This window comes from Gavia stellata, chromosome 24 (assembly GCF_030936135.1).
Source record: "Gavia stellata isolate bGavSte3 chromosome 24, bGavSte3.hap2, whole genome shotgun sequence".
Lineage (NCBI taxonomy): Eukaryota > Metazoa > Chordata > Aves > Gaviiformes > Gaviidae > Gavia > Gavia stellata.
The window spans coordinates 629,683-654,156 of record NC_082617.1 but is presented as its reverse complement, the minus strand read 5'-3'; the positions used below and the strand labels follow the sequence as shown (position 1 = coordinate 654,156).

Below are 24,474 nucleotides of genomic sequence, written 5' to 3'. Positions count from 1 at the left end.
TCATTTCCAATTCACCCCCCCGGGCTGCAAGTGTTTCTCTGCTGCCTGAAATGGGAATTTCAAAGCTTGAGCAAAGACACCCTTTCAAGAACCTGCCCCATCTCTCACCACCATGAAGACATGGGTGGCTGAAGCCCAAATGCACTTCCAGGTCCTGTGCTGCCCTACCTTCCCTGCAGAACCCTCCACCTCCAAACTCTCCCCAGCCTCAAACGAAGGGCACAAATACCTCCTTGTGCTGGAAACCAGGGCAGCGCGAGGCAATTAACACCCTACAGCAGGGTGGCCTCAACTTTCACCCTACCCTGCACATTGCTGGAAAAGGAGCCTGCCACCTTATCAAAGCTGGAGTGGAAGAAACTGCAGTGACTATCGTAATAGTTATGTTATCTGCAGCTACATTACGTCCCAGGTAACGAGTGCTGACACTCTCCTCAGCCTCATGGACCCTCTGTAGCCCAGGGATGTCTGGACCTCAGTCGTTTGTGCTCCCACAAACCACCAATTTGCTATCCAGTCATTGCAACCAACCTTTCCTCTCCAAAACATCTTCCTCAGCTGGAGTATGGCTGGAACTGGAATGGGAAGTGCTGAGCTCCAGTACCCTGAAACTCAGTGACACGCACCCTGATGCTGGGGATGGTTTACTTGTCCTAAACCATTCAAAAGCACCAACACCCCTGAGCCCACACGTCAGTTTTACCCTTGGGCAGCGTATCTTATGGAAGCGAATCTTTCAAACGAACCTCAGCTTCCGCTGATCCTCCTCTTCCTGTGTAGCAAAAGCCTTCCACTGGAAGTGGGCTATGATTTCACTCCGATTGTGGATGACCACAGATCCGTGGTTTGACAGCGAGAGGTAAGTCTTCTCAACTGCCAAGGAGTTCCTGTCTAGCCTGATGTTGACATCTCCAGCTGCTCCATAAAGGCTCGTGTGGGTATCTTCACCTGCAACAAAGCAAAGGGCAGTCTTTGCTCACCTCACTTGCTGATGGAAGTACCAGGAACAGAGCAAACCACAGGTAACAGAAGAAAGCGTTACAGCTTTTAGCTGTATTAGCAGTTCCACGGATCAGCACATTTATCTCATCCTGATAGCTGCCTGTGTACAGCACAAGGATGTCCTGGACACCATCTAAACCACCTTATTTCTGGGTGTGTTTGTAGAGGTTTATCCCCAAGGTGACAGCATTTACAGTGAGAATTTTCAGACGTGCCCAGGTGGCCTTTGGGTTGCCATCCCACTCAGGTCACGGGGAATTCTGCATCAAAGTCATTCAGGTGACTCTGAGGAGTCCCACCACAGTCATAGCTTGACCAGGGTCTCCTGCAGGCACACCACCAGTGGTGGGTCTCTCCTGAGGATCCCTTGTTGCTGGCAAGCAAAGATGCCTGGGGGCATGTGGGCAGAAAAGGGAGGTTCAGAGGAACAAGTGAAGGGACAGCCCACCGCAGGATGGCACGCAGAAGAGAACTTCACTGTGCTGTAGAAGCAGTGCCATCACTTGCTGTTTGTGAAGATATGTCAAAATGAGACTGGTAGGGCACGGTCCACACCAGCCCGCCCATTACAGTCCTGCAAGCCCATTTCTTCAGCCTGGATCCTGTTGCTTATGCCTGAGGGTGCAAGTCTACGCTGCATATTCCCAAGCTATTCAACGACCAGAGCGAGGACATCTTTGCTTTCCACCTCAGAACAAGCTGAAGAGGAGAGAGCCTTGCCTGTGCACATCAACTGATTAATGGCTGGAGTCTTGCTGGGGTACCTGCCAGCATTTCACCCTCCAGAACAGACTCCCACCAAAGGCTCCCTCATTCCCAGAGCTTTCAAACCTTCATTCTTCCCAACCAACGAACTCCTGGGAGTCAACCGAGCTCAAACATCACTACCAAGCCCACTCTTCCTGTTGTGGGTGAGTGTTTCCCAGGTGAGATGCAAACAGCAAACATCAGACATGCTCTCCAGAAATGGCATTTCTAGGCAGTGGTGCTTCAAGCCTCCGAGCCAGCCCCAACTGACAAGCGCAGCAGCCCGGCCATGGCCTGGAGGGCATCCCTCTGCAAAGGCACAGCCTTCTCCTCACTGCAGGGGTTCCAGCAAGGCAGCCAGTGGATGGACCTGCCTTTAAAAGGCTGCCATGCAACACCACAAGGGGAGAGCTGGACGGACTCCTTCAATCCTAAGCCAGGCAACGCAGCAGAATCCCATTCATTCTGGGAGCCGGGTTGGGGAATGAGGCAAGACTCGCCCTTAAAACAGTAGATCTCTACGGTCAGTCATTCATGTCTGCACATGGAGAATTCAGCCTTCATGCCTGTACAATCCTCAATTTCTTTGCTCTTAAGGGAGTCTGGAGTGGCAGGGATTTGTGGCCAGAGCTGAGTTACGTTGGGAGAACACCAGCAATGTTTCCAAGGACTGGACAATCTGCCTCCTAGAATGGACAATTTAGCATATAAAAATCACTGAACTTCAGCAGAGTTACAGAGACGGCCATGCTTTATAAGCATTACCTTTCCCCTGCGCTGAATCCTCGGCATACATTGGCAAGCAGATGAGCCAGGACCCAAGAAATGGGAGATAGGCACAGTGCTTCGAGCATGCACAACTCAGGTTTATGGAAACACAAGCTAATCCTCCACAACGATCAAGACAAACTACTACAAAATAAACACCATGAAAACTGCCACCTCACTGTCTAAACCCATGGCCACGTGGGTCTTGAAGTATTGGGTATAGTTCTGATCTCAAAAAAACTAGCTGAAGCATTTGAAATTAATAGAAAAGGGCAGAAAGTACGATTAAAAGTATGGAGCAGCTTCTATATGAAGACTGAACAGATTTCGCGGTTGAGGAATCCGTACGGGAGATACATGGGAGAGGTTTGTAAAAGCACGAATGGCCCGGGAAATGTGAATAAGGAAAGACTTGTCATGATTTGTCACAAAACAGGAACCTGAGGGCCTGAAATAATCTTATTAGTCAGAAATTACACAAAAGTACTAGTACTTTTCCAGGGGAAAAGTAGTACTTTTCCAGTACTCTTTGTCAGTAAGAACAAGAGTCAAAGAAAGATCTAGCCCTCGGAATTTTACCCTATAGATTCTCTAGATGCATACAAATGAGGCACTTTTTTGTGCTTCTCTACCCGAAATTTCAGTAGCTCTTTCAAGAAAGCGCTACCCATCCCATGAGCTTCTCAGAGTGAGCATAAACCATTCTCTGGGAATATGTCATTAACTGACAAATATTGAACAAAGCTGTGACAACTCATAAAGCCACAAAGAGCATCTGGAAGATACAGGAGCATTTTTGTAACTCCTACAAACTCGAGACAACTAAAATGTTCACTGCTGTGCTAAAGCATCACACTATCACCTGGATTAGGACATCATGCTCCCCAGGACCAACAGTCAGGAATAGGGACAAAACAAACCTCTCTTTCAAGCAAGAGAAAACGCACACCAAATGCATACGTGCAACAGAGAAAGCGTCTCGTTCAGCATCACGAGATACCTCTGCTGAACCAAGGCCGACAGAAGCATTTTAACATGTCACACCTTCTTCTTGAGTTCTCCCCACTTACTCTTAAAGTGACTTACAAAGCTGACGGTATTTCTGTGGCCTGATCTTGGCTTCTCGTACCCTAGCATACATTTTACACCTATCTCGGGAGGCACTGAGCACTTCCTGCCAAATCCCAAGAGCCCTCAACTCCTGGCTACTTTAGTCCTGATGTTGGGAAGCATGGGCTGTACATGGGTAGAGGGCAACATGGAAAAAAAGGTCTGTGGCAAGACGATGGAGAAGCAGTACATGGGACAGAGATGTGTAAGAGACAGCACGCACTGGAGAGAGTCTGACAGAGACATGTGTTCCCCACATTACGCTTCAAACATAGCGTTGTCACGGACTAAAACTTCATGCGTGCATACGCACGCTGCAATGGAGAGTCAAGGTTTCTCCCTCCTCCACTCAGCAACTCCCAGAAAAACAGCATTCCAAAATCTCATTCCCATTTGAGGGGATCTACTTTAACAACCCCCTCAACACCAACTACTCTTCACTTTTATCCAAGGTAAAGCTGGGGCAGGGCAGGTACCCCTGGAGAGGGAATTGAGGTGGCTGGGACAACGGGGAATGATGGCAGAAGACTGTCACGAGAAGGTGCTGGGTGCAGAACACCATGCTGACACCAGGGTCCCCCAGCGAGGGACCAGTGCACAGGACATACAGAACAAGGACAGGCTCAGCCTCTGCCCCTTATCCGCTCACTTCTAAGCACTGAAACATGCAGAGCTTTTGGAAGAAAATGTTTTAGAAGTTGCCCACAAAGCAAACTTAACATTATTCTGCTTAGAAAGGGCTCTGCTTTGAAGGACGCAGAGAGCGTGCGCCACGCAGCGCCCAGCACTTACCTGTGTCGTAGTGAACTACCAAGGACCTAGAATGGTGCCCCGTCTTCAGCGGGTGAAACTCCACTGTCACTTGCATGGCGTCACCAATCCCAAGAGTCCCGACGGAGGGATCGACAGAGAAAGGGCTGCAAGGCAAAGAGAGCTATCAGGACTATTGCAGGAGATTTGGGGACTGTATTCCTTTGGCAGTCTAGTTCCCTTCAGCTCACTTGCACAAGCAAGGAGCAAACAAACCACAGCCAGCAGAAGACAAACACAACATACAGGATCAGAAACAGAGCGACTGACTCCCGCTTCTGCAGAGATCCAGCCCTCAGAAGATCCCATGGCATAAAATGACCTCATCTCCCCCAGGCTCTGCGTCCGATTCTCTGCAGCCTCAGGAGTCCAACTGCTAGCAATACCATCAGAAAAGGGCTTGTGAAGAGCACAGAAATGGTAACAGCTATTCGCATGCACAACCTGATGCTGATTTCCTCAGGAATCTGTCTTTTCCTGCCACCCAGAAACCTCACCTCAAGCGATGCAAATGTCAAGGCAATACCTGTTTCAATGAGATCACAGCCTAGAAATCAGACAGAGAAAAAGAGTCTTTTTGAAGACCGGGGACTAATTATGGTTCAATTTGCAGAATCCTTTTTTTTTTTACCTTGAAAGCATCCTGGTTTAGCCTAAGAAAGGGCAAGTTTTATCGGCATTTCAATGAAAGCTGCTCTAAGAAGAAAAGAACAACAGGAAAAATCTGAATGCAAATGCAGACTGGAGTGATACCACAGCATGGAAACAAGACACAAAAGGAGTATCCCATTTACAGCCTGAACAATTAAATCCCTAGCGAAATGAAGCGCCATTAACAGGAGCATAGCAAGGCAAGTTTAACAGGTCTTCTCTCTGTTCACAACCAATGCAATCTGGGACTCCGGGTTGTACTCCAAGCTCGGTAACTGTTTGCCTGGCCCACCAGACAAAGTCTGTGCAATGTCTTGGAAATAATTATGAAAATGTGTTGGCATACTGTGGATTTAATATGAGCAGTTATGATTTGTCACCAGGTAAACAGCTCTTGGCTGATAGAAACAAAACTCGATGCTTTAATGCTTAGGGCTAAGTCAGGTAAAACATGCTTCTGCACAACGGCAGCTGCGCTTCATGGCTCTTGTACAGCCACACTTAGAAAACAAAAGTTACTGGGTTTAGTGCTTTGCTGGTGGTCAATTTGTCACCTTAAAACCACGTTCTGGAGAGTTTTACCATGATTAGAGGACGCAATGCGCACACCAAAATAATGAGAACAACTGGAGCCATGCGCCAGCTGAACTTTGCTCACCTAAGTAGTGACAGCTGATGAAATTGCACTCAATAGAGCAGTTGGCAAGGACACTGCAAAAACATGCCTGACTTTACTGGGTATTTAGTTTGGTGGTCACAACTAGATCTGTACACCTATTTGCAAGTTCCTGCCTATGTATTCTCCACAGCGATAAGCAGCAGCCTGCTGAAATAGCATCCTGGAAGCCTGCTTAAATAGCTTTGCCAGGCTTTGGTGGAAGCTCCTCTTGGACCCTCACGTTTCACAGGACAAAAGTAAGAAGTCTTCTTTCGAGCCCTGCTTTCCTGGGGAAGAAATTGAGGCTACTCAGGTGCACCAAGTCAGACAGTGGGTCTTTGCTGCATTCTTGACCTCAGCTCCTACACCGAGACCTCTGGGACCAAACAACTCCCAGCTCATTATCAACCAACTGAACTGGTTTCCTTGCAGATGCAGTGTCAAAAACGCATTACCCTCTCCAATTCAGCAAACCCCAAAACCGGTGACTGCCTTCTGAGACCAAAAGGAACAGCACAGGGCTGACTGCAACACCATTCACATCAGGCATTTGATAGGGGACCACCGGAATACCCTGTGCTTGTGGCCTCCCAGAGCACAGGTGTATTTGGCTGACAGTGGTATGCAACCATTTCAGAAGGTACTTACCACCAGCAGGTTGCAAGCTAGCTACTAACATTCTAGCACTCTCCAGGAAACCTAGGAGAGATAAAGCTCTAGGAGAAAATGCCCCCAACCCCTGCACCACAGAGTTGCTGCATTTTTTGCCTGTGCCCTCAGTAGCATTCTGCTTGGGGGCTGTAGTGCAGTCTTGAAGCCCGTGTCTGCTCGTCTCCACTTAAGAGCTCATTCTACGTAAGAATATTTGCTCCCAGGGACCAGACCAAACCTACCGGAAAACAAAGTTCCTGGACCACACAGTGTTACTGTCAGGGCCTCAGTACCCTCAGCTTTGATCGACTGATCTCCAATTGCTCAGAATTACTTGCCAATAGAGACACAGCTGCTGATCAACTCTTCAATGTCTCTTCCACCAGCTCATAGCTGGTCATTTCCTAACACTGCATTTGGTCTACATGAACTGAGCTCCTAGAGCTGTCATCTGCCATGCACTATCCCATACAGCCCAAGGGCGGTCAGGTTGCCTTCCTTTACTTGTTCTTTCAAACTAACACAATTGGTCTTGTGAGATGCTGTGCTGGAGACACCACTGCAGTATGAAATTTCCCTGCAGCTTGCCGAGTTTCATCGAAGGTTGTATCATGCTTAAAACACTGTAAGCAACTGCCAGACCCACATGTCCTGCCCAGTTCCAGCTACGCCTGCAATACAGCAGCTCAGATGCTCTGGTTCTTTTTTGTTACTGCTTACCAAATCTATTATCACGCAACAGTGTTTTGCACAAGCAAGATGTTGAGTTCCTTTACCTCTGAGTGCTCATGCGGTAGCGGGCCTCCCGGTTCCCGATGTTGCGAACCAGCAGTGTTTTCTGGGTGCTGTACTTGACTGGACAGACACCGAAGTTCAGCTGGTCAGGGAAGTCCAGGATGGCTCGGGCACCTATAGCTCGGATCGGCACAACAAACTTTTCCCTTTCCGTGATGCAGGTGAGCTGGTGGAAGTAATCCTGCAGGGAAAGAAGCAATCTCAGCGCAGTCCATTTAGTACCATCCCCACGGCAGAAGGAAAGCTGCTGTTTTCTAGGACTCTAACAGGAGCATTCAGTAATATAATAGTCCTTTTTGCCTTAATGACCTTTCAGTCCAGTAGCACGACTTGAACAGGGCTGCTAACTCGCAAAGAAGGAACAACCCCCTTGAGTCACCTGCTTTCCCAGCAAGCTGGCAGATCCAGACAAAATCATCTGACACTTGGATTCTGAGGCACCAAAATAGAGTCATTTCATGTACGGGATTACAGCAGTAACAAGAACCTGCCTTGATCGCCACTGCAGACTATTAAAGGCACCACTAAGAACTCAGTTGTGCCACAGGGCCAACTCCAATCCCAGCAATGCAGTGACCTCCTTGAAGCTTGGCAGGGGATGCTCAGGTACATTTTCAGAAGGACTTTGCCACATGCACAATCAAGAGTCAGTCTGGTGAAATACTTAACAAGCTGGACACAATAATTGGTTTATATCAGCTGAGTGTAGGGTACAGGTGTATTTCCCACCCCTTCCCATAGCATTACGGAGACAAAGCTGGGGACACACACCCTTAAAAGGTTATCTGATCCACCTCCCCACCCCAGAACTGGCTCAGCTCTGTACCCACACTACTCAAGAGATGTTTGACAAGTACTTGAAAGCACTAACAACTCCACCCCTGCCCTCAGCAGCCTGTTCCAGCTCTGCCCTAGGCTTAAAGAGAACTCTTCCTCTGTCGAATCTCAAATTCCCTTTACATCTCCTCCTAGCCTCAGGGGAGGCAGCAAACAGCTTTGCTTCCTCTCCGCTGCATAACTGATGTCTTCATCACCTCTCTTTTGTACAGTCTCCAGAATAAGCCACTTGCTGCCTTGCTAGCACGCCTCCCTGAGGCAGGTCAGACATCCCGACCAGAGCAAACTCAGCTCTGCCATTCCCAGTCATTGGCTTGCTCAGAAAAGAGCCAGACAGACACCCCCCCTCAAGCTGTCTGGCATTTAGCAGTAGGGAGGTGAATCCAATCACCAAAATCATTCTGCTGTAGGGTTGAGCAGATCCATCTCCAGATCTACAGTGTGGCATAGCTGGGCTGGAAGTATCACCTTGCCCCCCGCTGAAAGCAGTGGTAAAACTGTTTCGTAGGGCCAGGAGCCATTACCTCCAGCAGCTCTTAGTGACCAGTTGATAAAAGCTCTGCCTCTTATCACTCACTTGCTCTCCTGATCTTTTTTCCACTCAGTGCTTTTATCTCGTTTGGTATTTTTATAATTGTTGAAGCAGCAAGCAGACAATTTAGGATTTGCACACAGCAGCAAACCCCCTCAACCAGACAAGATTCGCATTCCTCTGCCCTTGGGATTTCCTGCTCCCATACCCATCCTCTCCAAGCCTGCAAGGGACCTACGGCAGCCAGACGAGGCACAGACACAGAGCTACAGCTTTAGCACAGCAGTTAACACCCAGCGCCTACCAACCGCCTGCTCGGCTGGGGTTTAAGGTTGCAGTAACAGACGCTGTCACATCCAAGGTGGAAAAAGAATAAAGAAGGACCTTTTATTCTGGGTATCTGAAATATTCACACTGGATATTGCAGAAGGGCTTTTCCTTCGCATATTTGGAAGGTAAAATACCAGGAAAGGAACTGCAGGAAACGACCTACAGACTGGAAGATCACATTTCAGGAATGCATTTCATCTTCAGCAAGTCCTTCTGAATTAGCAATTTTGTACTCAACCTTGCAGCCTAAGCCCTCTAAAATAAAAGCTATGGGCAGCCCATGTGAATTTAAAGCACCTATTAGCTGGGTACTTCACATCCTGGACTGTTTCGATCCTCAGAAACTGCATTAGCAAATAAAGAATCCTATTTACTTTTTTTTTTTGTTATTTTGGCCACACTACTGTAACAAAGGCATTGTAAATCCAATTGAAATCTGCGTGCCTTATTAAGTCTGGGCATGCCATATTGACTTATCTCTCCCTTCCAGAAGTCAGGTAGACAGAGGAGGACGCAAGGAGTTCAGATCAGCAGGGGGATAAAGAAAAAAGAAAACTTCAACAATTGGAGGCATTTGAGGGAAGTAAAAGGAAATAATTTTCAAGTCATTGTCATCGCTAAGGAGCAGATCAGCAGCAATGTAAATAAGAGCCCAAGGAATCAACCCCCCCAAAAGCAAGCACAGCCAGCCTTCCCAGCTCCGTTGCCAGTGAGGGGCACTGGGACTGCCTGCACAGCAGCGCCTGGGGAAGGGACTTCTCCAGGCGTGCAAAGACAAGGCTAAAGCAATGAGGATTTGGCCTCGCAGAGACAACCGCGACCTTTGAGAGAGAAAGCTGCCTCTTGCCATTCACATACACGCATGTTGTGTGCTGAGCCCCTTCTCCAGGGACACCCTGGGACGCTGCATCCTGTACAAAGCTTGACTCAAAGCACTTCAGCACGTGCTGACCCTTCAACCGCGCTCTAGGACCCCAAAGTGGGACCTCGCAGCAAAGTTGAATGCAGCGTCAGGCCAAACGGGGGGGGGAAAAGCAAGGAAAGAGGGGCGCTAGGCAGAAGCTGGCTGCTCACGCTGCTGTGAATCCATGGTGGCTTTACAGAACCATTTCCCAGAGCCTGCCTCTTCGCTAAGGGGTTTTCAAGGTGCTCTGCACCTCCTGACCATGCTACGAATGCATTTCTAGCTGAGCTACAGCACTCGGGTACTTCGCTGACTCACGCTCCACCAAGGACGAGACAAATCATTCCATTTGTACAAAATTCTGATTCAGCTGTATAAACCCCTACGTGCTCCTCACCGAGCAGCACGCACCCCTCTCCCGATGCCCTGCACAACCCAAGCACGGGGCACAAAACCCAGTTCAGCAGAAACCCGCCGGGCTGTTGCCGAAGCTGTGCAGAGGACCTCTCGCTGGCAGAGCTCCCTACTCCAGATGCTCGCCAGTTCAAGGGCAAGACAAGGGACAAAGTATTGGACATCAGTGCTCTTGGGGGGTTATCTCACCCTACTTCTACTTGTGGTGATGTTCACCTGTTGCTCTGCTGCCTCTCGAAACTTGAAGAGCAGCACTTTGCCGCCCTTCATGGGCACCCACTTACCTCTTCCACCCCAAAGATGAACACTAATTTATACTAATAAATCACATTTTAAGGCACCAGTGTACTTTGCAAAGCCTACCTCAGTGACATTAAGCTCTCGTGTCACTTGGGTAGCATGGAGAACTGCCCGAGGCCAACATAATTTTTACCCTAAATATTAATGATGTTAAATAATTTCTCAGTCCCTCCAAAGGAACAGATTATTTCACAAGCATGGGGAGCCAGGCACCACAGGGCATTTCCTCTTCAGTTTTCTATATCCATACTGTTTGAGGGCAGGACAAAGTGTTAAACTGAATCTAAGCTGCAAATGGAAGATGAGAAAACAGCTATGCCCAAAGAGATCTTGCACCTCTGGCCTGCTGCAGAAACACCAGCTGGCTCAGAGCTATCCCCTACCCTTGCGTCTCCAACAAAGTCATGCAAAAAACAGTGCTAAGGGGTGGCGGGGTGCTGGCGGAAGGAGTCAGCCTGCCTGTCCTTGTATGCCTGCAATGCTTCCTCCCTTCCGTGCCAGGTACTAAATCCTCTGTATTAACAAGCCTCCAGGTAACAGCACTGACCCTTCGCATCACAGCACAGAGAATCAGACTTGCCAGGGCCACGGCACTGGTATTCAAACATCCAAGCAAAAGTATGTGTGGAATGGAATAGGCGCCAGGTGACAGAGCAACCACAATAACACGCATGAAGACACAGCCACACCAGTATTACTGCCCACAGGCTCTGGGGTACGGTGTCTGCCTGCAGACTGTACCTCCCCCTTTAGTCCTATACGTGCTCTGCCAGGCAGATGTCTCACTGTCATCTGCAGCACATCAACCTTCCGCTGAGTTAAGGACATCTAGAGCTCAGTGGCTCTGCACCAGCCTGGCTCCCTGCCATGGGCACAGCACTCCCTCTCCCCTCGACTCGCAGCTGGATCGCAGGCGGGCAAGTATCCTCAGAAACAGCACGGCTGCAAGGCTTGGAAACACAGGGGATGAAAAAGCATCATCTTTGCTCCAGTCCAGAGCCAGGCAGGGAAGTGGCTGCCAGATGGGAAAGAGAAAAGCTCTCTGGATCTACTCATGCCTCTAGGATTTTCCATAAGAATTACACCCCTGCCATTGAGATGGCTAAACATCTTATCAACACCCCTCCCTGCCACTTTCCTACTGTTCCACGTGCACCTTCCCTCACGAACGCTCAAGAAAGCACAGGGAGGGAAAGCACAGCCTGCGAGTCCCTGCTGCAGCGCCTAGCAGCACCCTGCAATGCCAAGATGTGACCAGCTGCAGCCTGGAGCAGACCTCACAGCAGGGTGTGGACTACAACCGGCATGCAAAAAAAGCGATTACTTTAGACACAACGTTCAGCTGTGTCACTGCTGTGTGTCCAACATGATATACATTAAGGTGACTGCAGTTTTCAAAGGTGGTGGTCCTCACTCTGATCAGGCTTACTTCGGGTCCCCCAAATAACAGGTCACTTTTCAACAGACCTTTGTATTTATAATTAGTGGAGCAAACCCATAATTATGCAGCAACGGACAGATACTACAAACCGACACCTTGAGAGGCTGCCCCACCACAGACGGTAGACTCTCTTATCCCTGAAGCCAATAGACATTACGTTAAATGTGCCAGCGCTGAAGGATAAAAACTGTCTGAAACACGGAAGAGCCTCCAGCCTGTGAGAGCATAATCTTCACCATGGGGAAAGAGTTTCCCCCAGTTCTAGATCCAGTGCAACCCCACCAAAACCAGGACACTTCCACAAAACCCACACCAGATGCCCTGGTCTGAATCCGGCCCTGCAGGTGCAGCTTCCCCTGAAGGCACCAACCTCTTGGCACCTCCACTCTCACCTTGTTCTCCTCAGGGGTGAAAAGGATGCGGAAAGTGGAACGCATGCCAGGTGCTACCTTACGGTACACATCCCTGGGGCCGATCAACTTGAAATAAGGTGAACTCTCCAGGATGACCTTCACCAGCCGAGGAACCTGCAGGAAAGACATGAGACTATGACTTTGCCAGTTGTGGAAACACGAGGAGAAGAGACCTAGCCATGCCCCGGTGACATCCTGCCTCAACCACCTTTCCAAGGCACTTTTACCTCTCGAGGTACATACACATAATACACAAGGGTGGACCTGAATCCCTTCTGCTGGGGGAAAATAGCTCCAGGCCAGAGGCAGTAGGGCAATGCCCTGCTGTGAAGGAAGTGCCAAGCAGATAAGACACCAGCAGCATGGCGATACGATACCAGAATCAAGTCATCCACATAGTCAACAAACCCCGAGAACCTGCTTGCTTCTGCCTGCGCACATCCATGCCATCGCACCTCTAAAGGGGGAATGTATTATCTGAAGGCAAAACAGGACGTGTTATACTGGGGCAAGGAAAAATTCACTTCTAACCTACCGGGTTTGAGCAGGGCAGTCAAGCTGCAATGCTACAGAGTCATGCAGGCAGACCAACAAGAGAAGGAGACCACAGACATTGTGGCCTTGCTGGGAATAAAAGCAAGCTGAGGAGCAAAAGGAGGAACATAGGAAAACAAAGGGACAACCCCAGAAACAAGGAGATGGCTAAGAGAATTTAAAGGGGGCTGTAGAGAAGCAAGGAAGAAGCATGATACTCTACAAGGAAAGGCTGATGCAGAAGATCAGAGCAGTCAACTTACCACAATAATGGCAAGCCAGATGACCCCCCAGGCTGTGCCTATCAATTATGGGCTTCAAAGGCATTTTCTGCCCTGAGGTGCATGACCAGCACTGACTCACAGTGTGGTTTCATTATTAAAAGCCAATCTCAGCTCTCCGGAGGCTCTTGCTGCCTGCTGATTGTAGCCAGGCAGCTGCCAGTGCAGGCAAGGCAGATCTCTGGGCATTCCTCCCCACACCCGGGAATCCCTGCAGGCACCCTGCTGCAAGTTTCTGCCCTCTGGGATGCCACAAACACAGAGACTGCACACAGGCATTTTCTAGCACACGGATATCAACCCCTGAGCACCAAATCTCATCTCAGAAAGTCTAAAACAGGTGATTTTGACTGACAGGCAGCTTCACTGAGAAACAACGAACCCACATGAGGCTTGGCAAAAGTGGAGATTCATTCTGCACCACCCACCCAAGCCTGATAACCCACGGCCCAGGCAGTCCTGAACTCTCCAAACACTCTTTGCTCCCAGCAATGCCCTGGGGCAGCGAGTTCCCAGAGCCAATTTCACACTGCAGACAAACATTTTGGTCACCAAGTCCCTTGGGAGATGAGATAAGACCTTCAGCAAAAGCCACCCAGAAGATGTGAGGAGCAGCCTGAAGACAGAAAAGCACTTGTACAAAACACAGGTACAAACAGGAAGTATGTAGCAAAGCGCTTCTGTATTTGAATGATTACAGAGCCTCTCTTTGGAATACACTTTGCTGTCAGCTGGATTTTGATGGAGCAGACAGCACCAGGCTACCATGCAGTAGAAGTCAGTATGATTCAGAAGAATCTGGGAAACTGGTGAGAAAACTGAGACAGAGCACATGTTGCTTTTCTCTAGGACATTATCAAAAGCCAACGAAAGTAAAATATAATAACCTCTCTTAGGACTATCATCTCTAACTTTGTGTACTTAAATATGCCAAGGATTTTCCTTAGAGCCGATCTTACTTTCACACCAGCACTGTCCAATGGTTGAGGTCTTGCTAGCTTCAAAACTAATTCATTTTGGGAAAAAAAATCAACAGTTCACACATTGCCTCCTCTTTACGGGGCATACAAATCCCAAGGTGCAGCTGTACAAGTTTAGGATTTTTTACTGGGAAAGGCAGAAATGTTGATGCAGATGTTCTTTTCCACTTGAGGAAGCAGGAATAGAGCAAATTAACTGTTTGCCTGTTGGCTGGTACTTGGCAAAGACAAACATTTTGAAGTGCCACATGGATAACGGAGCAACTGAAGCCAAAAGACTTAGTGGGAATGAAGCAGAGCCATAGGGAAAGAGAAACTGAGGCACACTTTAATCAGGAAAGGATACCTACAGCAAAGAGTGCCCAGAATCACTGTGGACCACACAAGTGGTATCCCTGGGGCATGGGCATCCACGCTGCATCTTTCCAATATCCCCGAGCTGAACGCCAGACCAGGAATGGCGCAGCACTCTCCAGGAATAACTGAGGGGCCATGCCTGCATCCTCCCTTGCCAAAGGGTCTTCTTTTCAACCGTGTCCCTGTCAAAACCTGGCATCTCACAATATACTTTGACTTCTCTTGCTGTTCCTCCACCTGCCATATGCCCCAACAGCGCTTTTTTGTCCACCTGTTTGTTTCCCCCAACAGGGAGATTTGGAGAGGGGGTTAATTCACCCGCTCTCGTGCACACTTCCATCTTCCCATCCTGCCGCCCTCCTCTCATGGATACATCTCACTCTTCAGTACACAAGACTGTCTTTAATTACACCTTTCTTTTTCTGACCCTTCTCTGCTTCCAGCACACTTACTACTAGGTGTCAAGAGAAACCCTTGCCTGTACAAAGTTCTCTCCCAGAGCACCTTCTAACTCAGCTCCTTTCCTCGCTCCTCTCTTTTCCCACCAGCTTGCTCTTGGCACATGCCTCACTCCAGCAAATGTTTCCCCTGATGAAATTCAGAAGGTCTCAATTCTCCTCTTTACAGTGGAACAAAATTGCTGATGTTTTTCAACTTTTCCCTTCTCAACTTCCTTGGGAAATCTCAAAACGATCACAATTTTTTCAAGTAAAGGTGGAGACCTTCAAGAGCATGTTACTGTGGATGGGCTGTGGTTCACTAAAGGGAAAGCAGAGAGCCACGTTGCCTTAGAAAAACCTGGGCAGAACTGAATTACACTTAGCAGGAGCCTAAAGTGGCCCCTAAAGGCCTTCCACTGCTCCTGCTAAATCAGTCCGCTTCCACTGCTGTTTCAAAACACCCTTTCTGGAGTGCTAACACCACTAATTGTAACTTATACCAGCATAAAGCGGAGAAGACTCAACCCCTGTGCTCTGACAGTGAGCTGCAGAGGCAGCTAAACAGGTTGTGAGAGGCAGAGATGCCCTGCCAGAAACCAAGGTTAACCAAGGAGCCACCAGGACATGATACACACTCGAGGTAAAGCATGAGGGCAGGTACAGACTGTACAGCCCTTGACATTCCCCTCAGTCCGGGGCTTTCAAGAGGAAGGATGCTGACTAGAAAAGCTCCTTTGGGCTAGATACCACCAACGCATGGCCAAAATCAGGGGGAGAATCTCCAGCATGGGAAGATTTCCACCAGCTTGCAAAATAAAGGTGGTGAGACATTTGATTCTGACGTGCTGCGCTGCAGCAGATAACTTGCTATGCTGTATACCATGTGAATTACACTGCTCTCCTCTTCCAGCACGGCGTTAAACCTCCACGTCCCAGCACTTACCTTGTCGGTGTTCCTCAGAATCAGCGGCGCTTCATAGACCTCGCAGGGGACGTAGCTCTGAAACACCACCTCTGATGGAAAAGGCTGAAACAAGCTCTGGTCCAGGTCAACTGAGGAGAACTGGAGGTGCAAGAGAGAGCAGTGAGAGGTTCAGCTGCTGGCAAAAAGATTCATGAATGAGATTCCTACATTGATCTCCCGGGAAGTACAGTCTCTTGGTGAGTACGTCTGCCCAGCTCACTCTAGGGAAACAGGAGCTCACCCACCTGTGTTCTGAGCTCAGCAAAAGTTTCTGGGCCACGCTGAGCGGGCTCAAGCTAAGAAGCTCTTTTGGGAGGTGTTTCTCCAGGTTTCCTTCTCCAAAATGCAAGGCAGCGCTTACCTCCAGCAGAGCCCTGTGCTAACGGGGTCACACAGCTCCGGAGCGCTTACTGAAAGAGCCATGAGCGCTCACGGAGAAAGCGAAACCCAAGAATTTACGTGAGACTCCGTGGGAAACCATTTCGGGATGATCATTACTCTGAGACAGAGAGACCAAGTCCCACACATCCCCAGATATCATTTTTTGATATAGAGCCTAGAAATCAGTAAGAAGACAACAGTACCAGAGGAGGTAAGGCCAACAAGAAAGTAACAGTAGTTAGGAAAAAGACATGTGAGGGGAACATTGGATGGTGATAAGGTTCAGCTCTTTTCTCAGCATTACTGGGCAACTTGAGTAAGACTGGACTTGAGATCTCCTTTTGCCATGAGCTTTAAAAGGGATGCTTTACTGTATTCTATTATTGCTCTTAATTAACACCACTGCAGAAGCATGGCTGAAAACATACACAAACAGCAAATGCTTACAGAGCAGAGGCATTACTTTGAGGAAATTCCTCCCTGCTTTGTCTCCCCTCTTCCAGCTGCACTGCTCCCCCTCGAAAGACATGGGCACGTCTCCCATGTGTGGCTGCAGCACACTGCCAGTTAGTTGTGCACTCGGCTGACGCATTCCCAACCTCCCGTGCTGTCTAGGGCAATCCTTAACCAATTCGTTACAGGTCTCTGGCTGGCAATTTTCCACTCAACAGCCTACCTCAGCAATCTACCCATTTGGACTGCGTGTTGTACTGAGCAGTCCTGTAAGAAAAGCAGCTTGAAAGTAAACGTTGATCCAGATAAAGCACCTCCACGTCGCCTCTGCCCAGCGTGATTCCCCTGTACATCTGGCAGCCTGCAATTTCTAACACCCTGCAAGGGTCCCACGCATTGTTCCAACCCAAAGCATTAATGCAATTGGTTTTGTTAAATCTTGAATAATTACCGTAGGCCCTCAGCTTTCAAAGGCCAATGCTGCCACCGTTGAGGGAGTCCTATGGCCCCAAGCATTTGCCAGCAACTGTACCAAAGCGAGATGCAACTATTTCAGCAGGAGGATGGAAAATGGCAAGCTCGCACCCGGTGTCCTGCCCCAGCCTTCCCCCAGTATTGGGCTTTAGCACTGGTAGCTAAATTCCAGCAAAACCCACCAAGTTCAGCAGAGGTTATTCGTATTGGCTACTAAGCATATCAGGACTTCAATGTCTCACGGGGGAAAAATGTTTTACTTTTCCCCCAGCAGAAGGAACTCCACCACCACCACCAGTTCACAGAATCACTAAGGTTGGAAAAGACCTGTAAGATCATCAAGTCCAACCATCAACCCAACCCCACCATGCCCACTAAACCATGTCCCACAGTGCCATGTCCACACGTTCCTTGAACACCTCCAGGGATGGTGACTCCACCACCTCCCTGGGCACCCTGTTCCAATGCTTCACTGCTCTCTCCGGAAAGACATTTTTCCTAACAACCAACCTAAACCTCCCCTGGCGCAACTTGAGGCCATTTCTTCTTGTCCTATCGCTAGTCACTCGGGAGTTGGAAAGGACAACAGGACCTAGTCACCGAGGTATTCAGAGAAGCTGGAGTCAGGCCTGTCACAAGCACGCACCCTCTTCAAATGTCACCAACAGCAAGGAAAAGGGCAGGGAAAGGCTACCTTTTGATGGGAGGTTTCACTCATGTCTAGAAGCTGGATAATCCGGGGCCGCCTCATCTCCCGAGTGCTGGCCAGCCTCTGCTCCGTGGTGAGAGACATCTCCTTCAGGAAGGCCGAGGGAGTCAGCTGAAATGCAAAACACCAGCAAGAGTTACACAGATGCCTTTGTTCAGAAAGGCTTTTCTTGTTCAACTGCCACCGATGAATAATTTGTGATCACAGCCACTAGGATAGTCCTGGAAGTCCCCTAAGTTACCTGCTGAAATATTTAACATCAGTAAATTAATGATATAGAGCCGAACACACACGCTCTAACCAAGTGGCTCTGCCCCGCCGTTAGCTTCTCCTTCGTGATTTGATGTGACATGTTTGGGGATTTCTGCTCTTCGGGCATTTGTTTTCTCTTTAGTTTTGCTGCATTGAGCCAGTGACCTTTGAAGACAGTGGGGAGGAGGTATCAGAAATCCCCAAACTCTATCCTTGCACAATTCTCACAACCAACACGTGTGTGATGTCACAGCTGGGTGAGTCAGAGGAAAGCAGAAAAGCAGCGTTGCGCCAAGACTGACGTGGAGAGGAATGGGTCCAAGTTTTAGTTATTTCTTCTTAATTAGCACTTGTTTTCTCTCTGTTCTGGCCTCACAGACCCCTCTGCAGAAGTACACGGAGATATCTCATTCACAGAGCCTGAGCACCAGGTCATCTCCAGTCAAGTGAGCTCCAGTCAGCAAAGGGGACGTCTGTGGATGGGAAGGAGGAATCGCCCTGACTCCACTGCTGTTTGCAGGGCTGGATCTGTGCTCCACACGGGACATGAGATACAATTACTGTTTTGCAACCTGTTCTGTCTGGGACCAGCCATGTCTTCAGGCAGAGCTCGAGCAGCCCACCACATGCCCGGCTGCCTGGAGGGCAGGTACGGTCAGAGCAGCACTGGCAAGTATGCCTACGTGACAGAAGATATTACTGCCTACACAAAGAGGATGGAACGAAGCACACACTCACGCTTCAGCTATTCCAGTGCAATGCCCAGAACATTCATTTAACTTGGCCTCCAGGCAAGACTCTGGACTTTCCCCGAAGCAGCACGCACTTCATCCCCCACTGCACCATGACAGCCACCTCCGGCAGAAGCCGGGCAGCAAAGTGATGGGGAGGTGGGGTCCAGCTTCACAGTGCTGCTAGACAACACGAGGGGAAGGTGAAGGAGGGACACAGGGGGAGTTTCCAGCCTTAACACAGGGCCTGCCCAGCCACAGCAGGTACTTACAGTTACAGACTCCTCTGTCTCTCTAACTAGCTTTGGAAAACGAGGTGCTACCACTTTGCTCTGGAATCCATCAGCCATTTTGGAAGACCCCATGGACAGATGCATCTTGCCAGTGGCCATCTCTCAGCTCACCTGCAAGGACCAACAATAGAACTTTGAAACTCTAGAATCCCATTCACAGCAGAGCCAGAGGACACACCCACGTCTCCAGGCTGCAGCATCCTTCCGAAGTGGAGAACTTAAGGCCTCCCCACCCTGTTCCGTGATTAGACCATATTTAAGTGGCACAGTCAACATTCATAGCAGTAAAACCCCAGAACAAACATTCCCTGAGCCAAAACAGCCTCTTGCTGTGGGTGCAGTCCCACGAGCCACAAACACACACCAGGGCCTGCTGGCATTTCTCACCTTCCCCCACTTCCATTACTTTTGGAATCCCATTTACTGGAATTATTAACCCAATCTCTAGTAGTAGCCAAACTGTCCTTTATTCCTTTTTACAAGTTTTCCGGTGGGAACAGAAGGAAGGTAAATGTCACTTAGCTGCTTCATTTTGCCAGGGCAGCTGACCTGATGGGACTGTGTGCCTGACCCTACTAAGTGCTCAGAGTACTATGAACAACCTTAAACCCAGGGATCGCTGCTGCCCCCAGCGTTAATAAAATCAGACTACTTGCCGACTTTGCAAACCCGATGTCCACCCTTTGTGCAAGGAGCCTGGTGATGCTTCCAACTAAAGGAGCGTAGAGTTCAATACTCTGATTAAGAACTATAGTTTCTCAAGGCTAATTTGGTTGGTTGAAGTTACAAAAATTATCCAGCAAATATGACTCCTTCCAGGCATGAAATTACCACAGTGCCCAAGAACGTTTCTCCGTGGAGAACGAGGGCCCTCATTTTCACTTATTAACACCCAAACTTAAGGCTCTGGTGAGCAAGCAGAAGGGGACCGGTGCTCTCTGCAAAAAGCAGCTTTCTTGGATTCTCTCGGCTTTTGCACACAAAGCCCGCGGGGGGCTCCAGCGTTTCCCAAAACACACACGTTCTGCCAAAGCTGCTTAATTTCCGATGGCAGAGAAGGTGAACGCTACAGATTATTACTTTTTCGAGCTAATGGGGACTTTGAGGGGTAGGAATACACTGCATTCCCAGAGAGCACAGTGGGGAGGTGTCGCTGCAGCTGTACGCTACCAACCAGAGTGCTGGCAGCTGAGCACGGGGAGGCCACAGCCAGCTTGTCCAGTAGCTTCTTCACCATAACCATGGCTCTTGATGGATACAGACACCAGGCAGCCCTGCCAAGCTGCCATTTTTGAACAGCAACGGACCCAAAATTAAAATCAACATGGGTGTACATACTTTGCAAGCCTACACACATGGTTCAGGACGTCCTGCAGGATGTAGAAGACTGCAGCCACCGCTTTCTGACCCAGTCTTGGGCTTCACCATGCTTGGAGGTGGAAAGATCATCTGTCTCACAGAGCTTGCTGCCAGAGACACAGGTGTAGCTGAGACAGGGAAGACCAAGTCCCTTCCAGGCTTCTTCCTCAGGACAGGGCTTATCAGTTCCAAGAACACTTGCAAGCTAGCCACAAAGTGAAGCATCAGCCATCTTCCCCAGGGGAGACCCACGCTTTCAAAAGGAGAGCCCAGAAGCTGAAATTCACACCACCACGGATGCTCAGGACCACCAGCTCAGAGGAGGTACAGGGTTTACATCACTGCTCCTTCTCCATTCCTGGGGCTGTACATACAACCCCACAGGGACCAACAAGCCCCTCTTCCCTTGCCAACACCCTCTCTGCCCCATGAGCTCACCTCTGTTTTCCTTCACAATATCCAACTCTCACCATCAGGTTCACCTTGGAGCCACCATTCCCAATTCACACTTGGCTCTCAGTTGGCTGCCTGCGTTTCTGGCTCAAAGGACACATTTCAAGCAGCACAGACTGCAGCTAGTCCCAAGCAAGCAGAGAGGGGGGGATCACACCTGCACACAGCCCAGCACAGAAGCAAGCCACCCACCTCAGCACTTCAGACAAGCCACCCTTCTCCACCCTAGCAGGGTCTGACCAAACCAGGCTCTTGGCCCTGGTCTCCTTAGAGGCACAGGTAACAGTCCATGCAGGGAGCTGCTCTACAGGGCTCCAAATCCTCCCCCCCATCCCCTGAGAAGCATTGTTTACATCGCTCTTACCCTCCTGCAGAAACAAAAGAGCATACAGCCAAGGGCAACAGGCAGCCATGTTGCATTAGTAACCTCTCCTTTGCTGCAGTGCTAGAGGGACACAGAGCACTATCAGCCAGCATCCCCAAAAGCCCTGCTGCACGCTCTGAGATGAGACCTGACGGCACAGGCACTGTCTAGCTTCCGAACACCAACACCAGAGCCCCTGGCGGGGGTTGAAACAGGCACATCAGAAACATAGCTGTCCTGTCAGCAGTGCTGCACTCACCAGATCAAACCCACAGAATAATTGGACACATCTGGTGTCTTGCAGAGGACAGAGCCACAGCAAAGGCAAAGACAAGAGATGCAACGAGGATCCAGGGAGAGCAGGGAAGTGCTGGCGCAGACAGCTTACACCATCACAGGGATGCAGATGGGAGCATCCACTACCCCCACTTCAACCCATAAAGGTAAAACTCCAGCACTTGGTTAAAGAAAGGAATACGACTGCAACACTCAGTCATTTTAGATGCTATCAAAACTCTTCCTCCCGAATAACTGCAGTGACATCACTTACCTAACTGCAACCTCGTGAAGTGCCAATCATGAAGTCCCAAACAGGCAGCCCATAGCCCTCTTTGTCCAGGCAGTGTTCATACTTGTCGTCTTCTGAAAAAAGAAGGAAAAATAGAGTTGGCCCCTTTCCCTTTCAGCCATTTTCCCCCCTGCCTTCCTCTGAGCAATGCAATCCCACATTGCAGGGGAGAACATCGGGGTTTTTGGTAGCACAGACCTCAAGGCACAGCCCTGGATTTGCTTTCTCCCTTTTTATTCCCATGCTGGGAATCCATTTTGTTTCCTCACTTTTTGCTTAGTTTACATCTCACTTCCAAACCCTGAACTGCTTCTCTACTCCTGTTCTGAATCAAGACAAGATTTCAAACGCCTACATTTTGGAGACCCTGCCATTTGCCATACAGCCATGAAACCCCCCCCAAAATAAATTGTTTTTTCCCCACTGCTTGTTAAAACAAAGTCCTTGGCCCCAACAAGTGTCATGCCTCCTAGGTTTTCTTTTTCCTTAATACTATGAAACCATTTAATCCAGCCAGCTGCCTTTGCACAAATGCAGAAGAACATTTATAAGCCTCAAGAAGTTAATCCCATTTCAAGGGGAATGTCTGACATAGAGGTTAGCAAGGCAGTAACGGGGGCTGTGATTGCCCAGAGACAACGCACAAGAGGATGGGGAGGCTCTGGATGGAGGTTCAGGCCTGACTCAGCAAGGTACTGCCACAGCATCTCAGCCTGAACAAGGAAACGCAAAGATGTCAAGGGCACTGATCACCCACGCAGTTACAGGACGGTTCGATAGCTGTTCCTGGGACTGACACTACCTTAATCCTTAGTCTTGGCCTCATGTTTCCTCTGGAAGCTAAAAGCCATCTAAGTCCCCGTGATATTGAGGACAGAAACATGCTGCGGTACCACCACGCTGTAGGACCAGGGCTCAGTGGTCCTTCACGGTCACAGAGGCAGAGCAGGGGTCAGTCTCCCCTCCCGCACACCCAGCCCTTCTCCTCAGCTGGCAGGGTCCTGCCAGGGCATTCTCCATCCCACCCAGTGCCACCGGGCACCACAGGCTGGGGAGTACCGGGCTCTGGTGGTGCATTCCTTCCCCCCCCCACTTTTTTCCTGGGCTGCTCTATGATCTCAGGAATTCCATCTGGGCCTCGGCCTTTGCGCAACGAGTTGGGCGGTTAAGCGTCCCTTGACTGTACCAGGAACTCTTGCATGGCTAAGGTGGGGAGCAGCACTGACTGTACCAAGCACTCCTGTTACCCAACTCAAGGCGGTAACGAGAGCGGGAATAACCAGCCATCCCCTGACAGCCTTGGAACATCCCTTACCTGGGCTGTAGCCCGAGTGAAACAGTACCAGTGTTGCTGGAATTCCAGTAACTTTCCTGTAACTTCCTGATGACTAAAGCCAATCATCTTACGAACCTACAAACAGCCGTCCCAAGTGAGCTCTCCTGCACCGCAGCAGGCTGCCACCAGCATCCTCCTCGCAGTGGGACGCCTCTCAGAGTTTCATGAACTCTCCAGTTTGCGAAATGTGGAGGACTGCCGCCAAAAGATGGTCCTTCCACGTCTCTCTTTTTTAATGCTTACCTAGCTTTACCGTGCTCAGAGACAGAAGATGAAACCCCATTCAGCCACGTGGCAACATGGGCTAGAATGAAATAGCACCCATTCATTCACAGATGACTTGCAGCTCAATTACTAACAGACCGAGAAGCAGCAAGGTAGAGAAAGGCACTTCTGAACACACACACACACAGACACACGCAGGCAGGAGGGCTGCTGCACTTGGGCAGCTCTTTCCATCCAGTTCTTTTCCGAGCAGAGCAGCCCCAAGTGAAAACTGCCCTTCTTCAGCCATTTCAGGAGACAAAGGGGGTCCATGTGCTCACCATTAGCATGCAATGTGCATGACTCAACATTGCCTTATTCTTACTGACTACAGCCTTCAGGGCATTTTCATTAACTAATGGCCCTGAAAGCAGCAGTCACCAATTTAGGATCTCAGGTGAGGTTTTGAGTACACATCTGTATTAGTTGCAAATCTGACCTAACTCCTATTTACTTCAGACACAAGCAGGAGCAACTGACACAATTTCAATCAGAATTGGGCAGTCTGGATCAGGTCTTGATGTTACAGAACATCTTGAAAAACAAGGTCAAAAACAAGTGTTAAAAACAAGCAAGAAGAATTAGAAGAATGTAAAGAAGATACTTCATAACAACTGCACCTGGCACTTAGACATATTAGAGATAAAGACTGTCTTCACCAGCTCTCTGCTAACTAGCAATAACGATTAACACAAGGACAAATCTTAGAAAAATAGAATGGACTGCCAAAATAGTGCCCTAGAGTTAACCTGTCTCATTATAATCTCATTCTAATGCTAAAGAACACACCTCCTAGCTAGAAAAGCCCCCAACCCAATTAAGCCCCCTACTCTCTCAGCAGGTGTGGTGAATTAAAAGAGAACTGCAACTTTAAGATGAAGTAAGAAAAGTATTAACCAAGAGTTAATTAAGGGGTAG

The 24,474-nt window shown here is 49.2% G+C and overlaps 1 protein-coding gene across 1 annotated transcript in view; it reads right to left on the bottom strand.

Moving 5' to 3' along the window:
• LOC132319065 (hydrocephalus-inducing protein homolog) overlaps positions 1-19,295 on the bottom strand; it is a 57,098-nt gene extending 37,803 nt beyond the window's left edge. The window contains exons 1-7 of the mRNA XM_059828703.1: positions 19,192-19,295; positions 17,922-18,047; positions 15,899-16,018; positions 12,343-12,477; positions 7,174-7,373; positions 4,420-4,544; positions 747-948 (exon numbers count right to left, since the gene is read on the bottom strand). Of these exons, the coding sequence (XP_059684686.1) occupies positions 747-948; positions 4,420-4,544; positions 7,174-7,373; positions 12,343-12,477; positions 15,899-16,018; positions 17,922-18,047; positions 19,192-19,284 (1,001 nt within the window). The 5' untranslated portion in view covers positions 19,285-19,295. The remainder of the gene's footprint in view (positions 1-746; positions 949-4,419; positions 4,545-7,173; positions 7,374-12,342; positions 12,478-15,898; positions 16,019-17,921; positions 18,048-19,191) is intronic.
• Between the last annotated feature and the right edge of the window lie 5,179 nt (positions 19,296-24,474).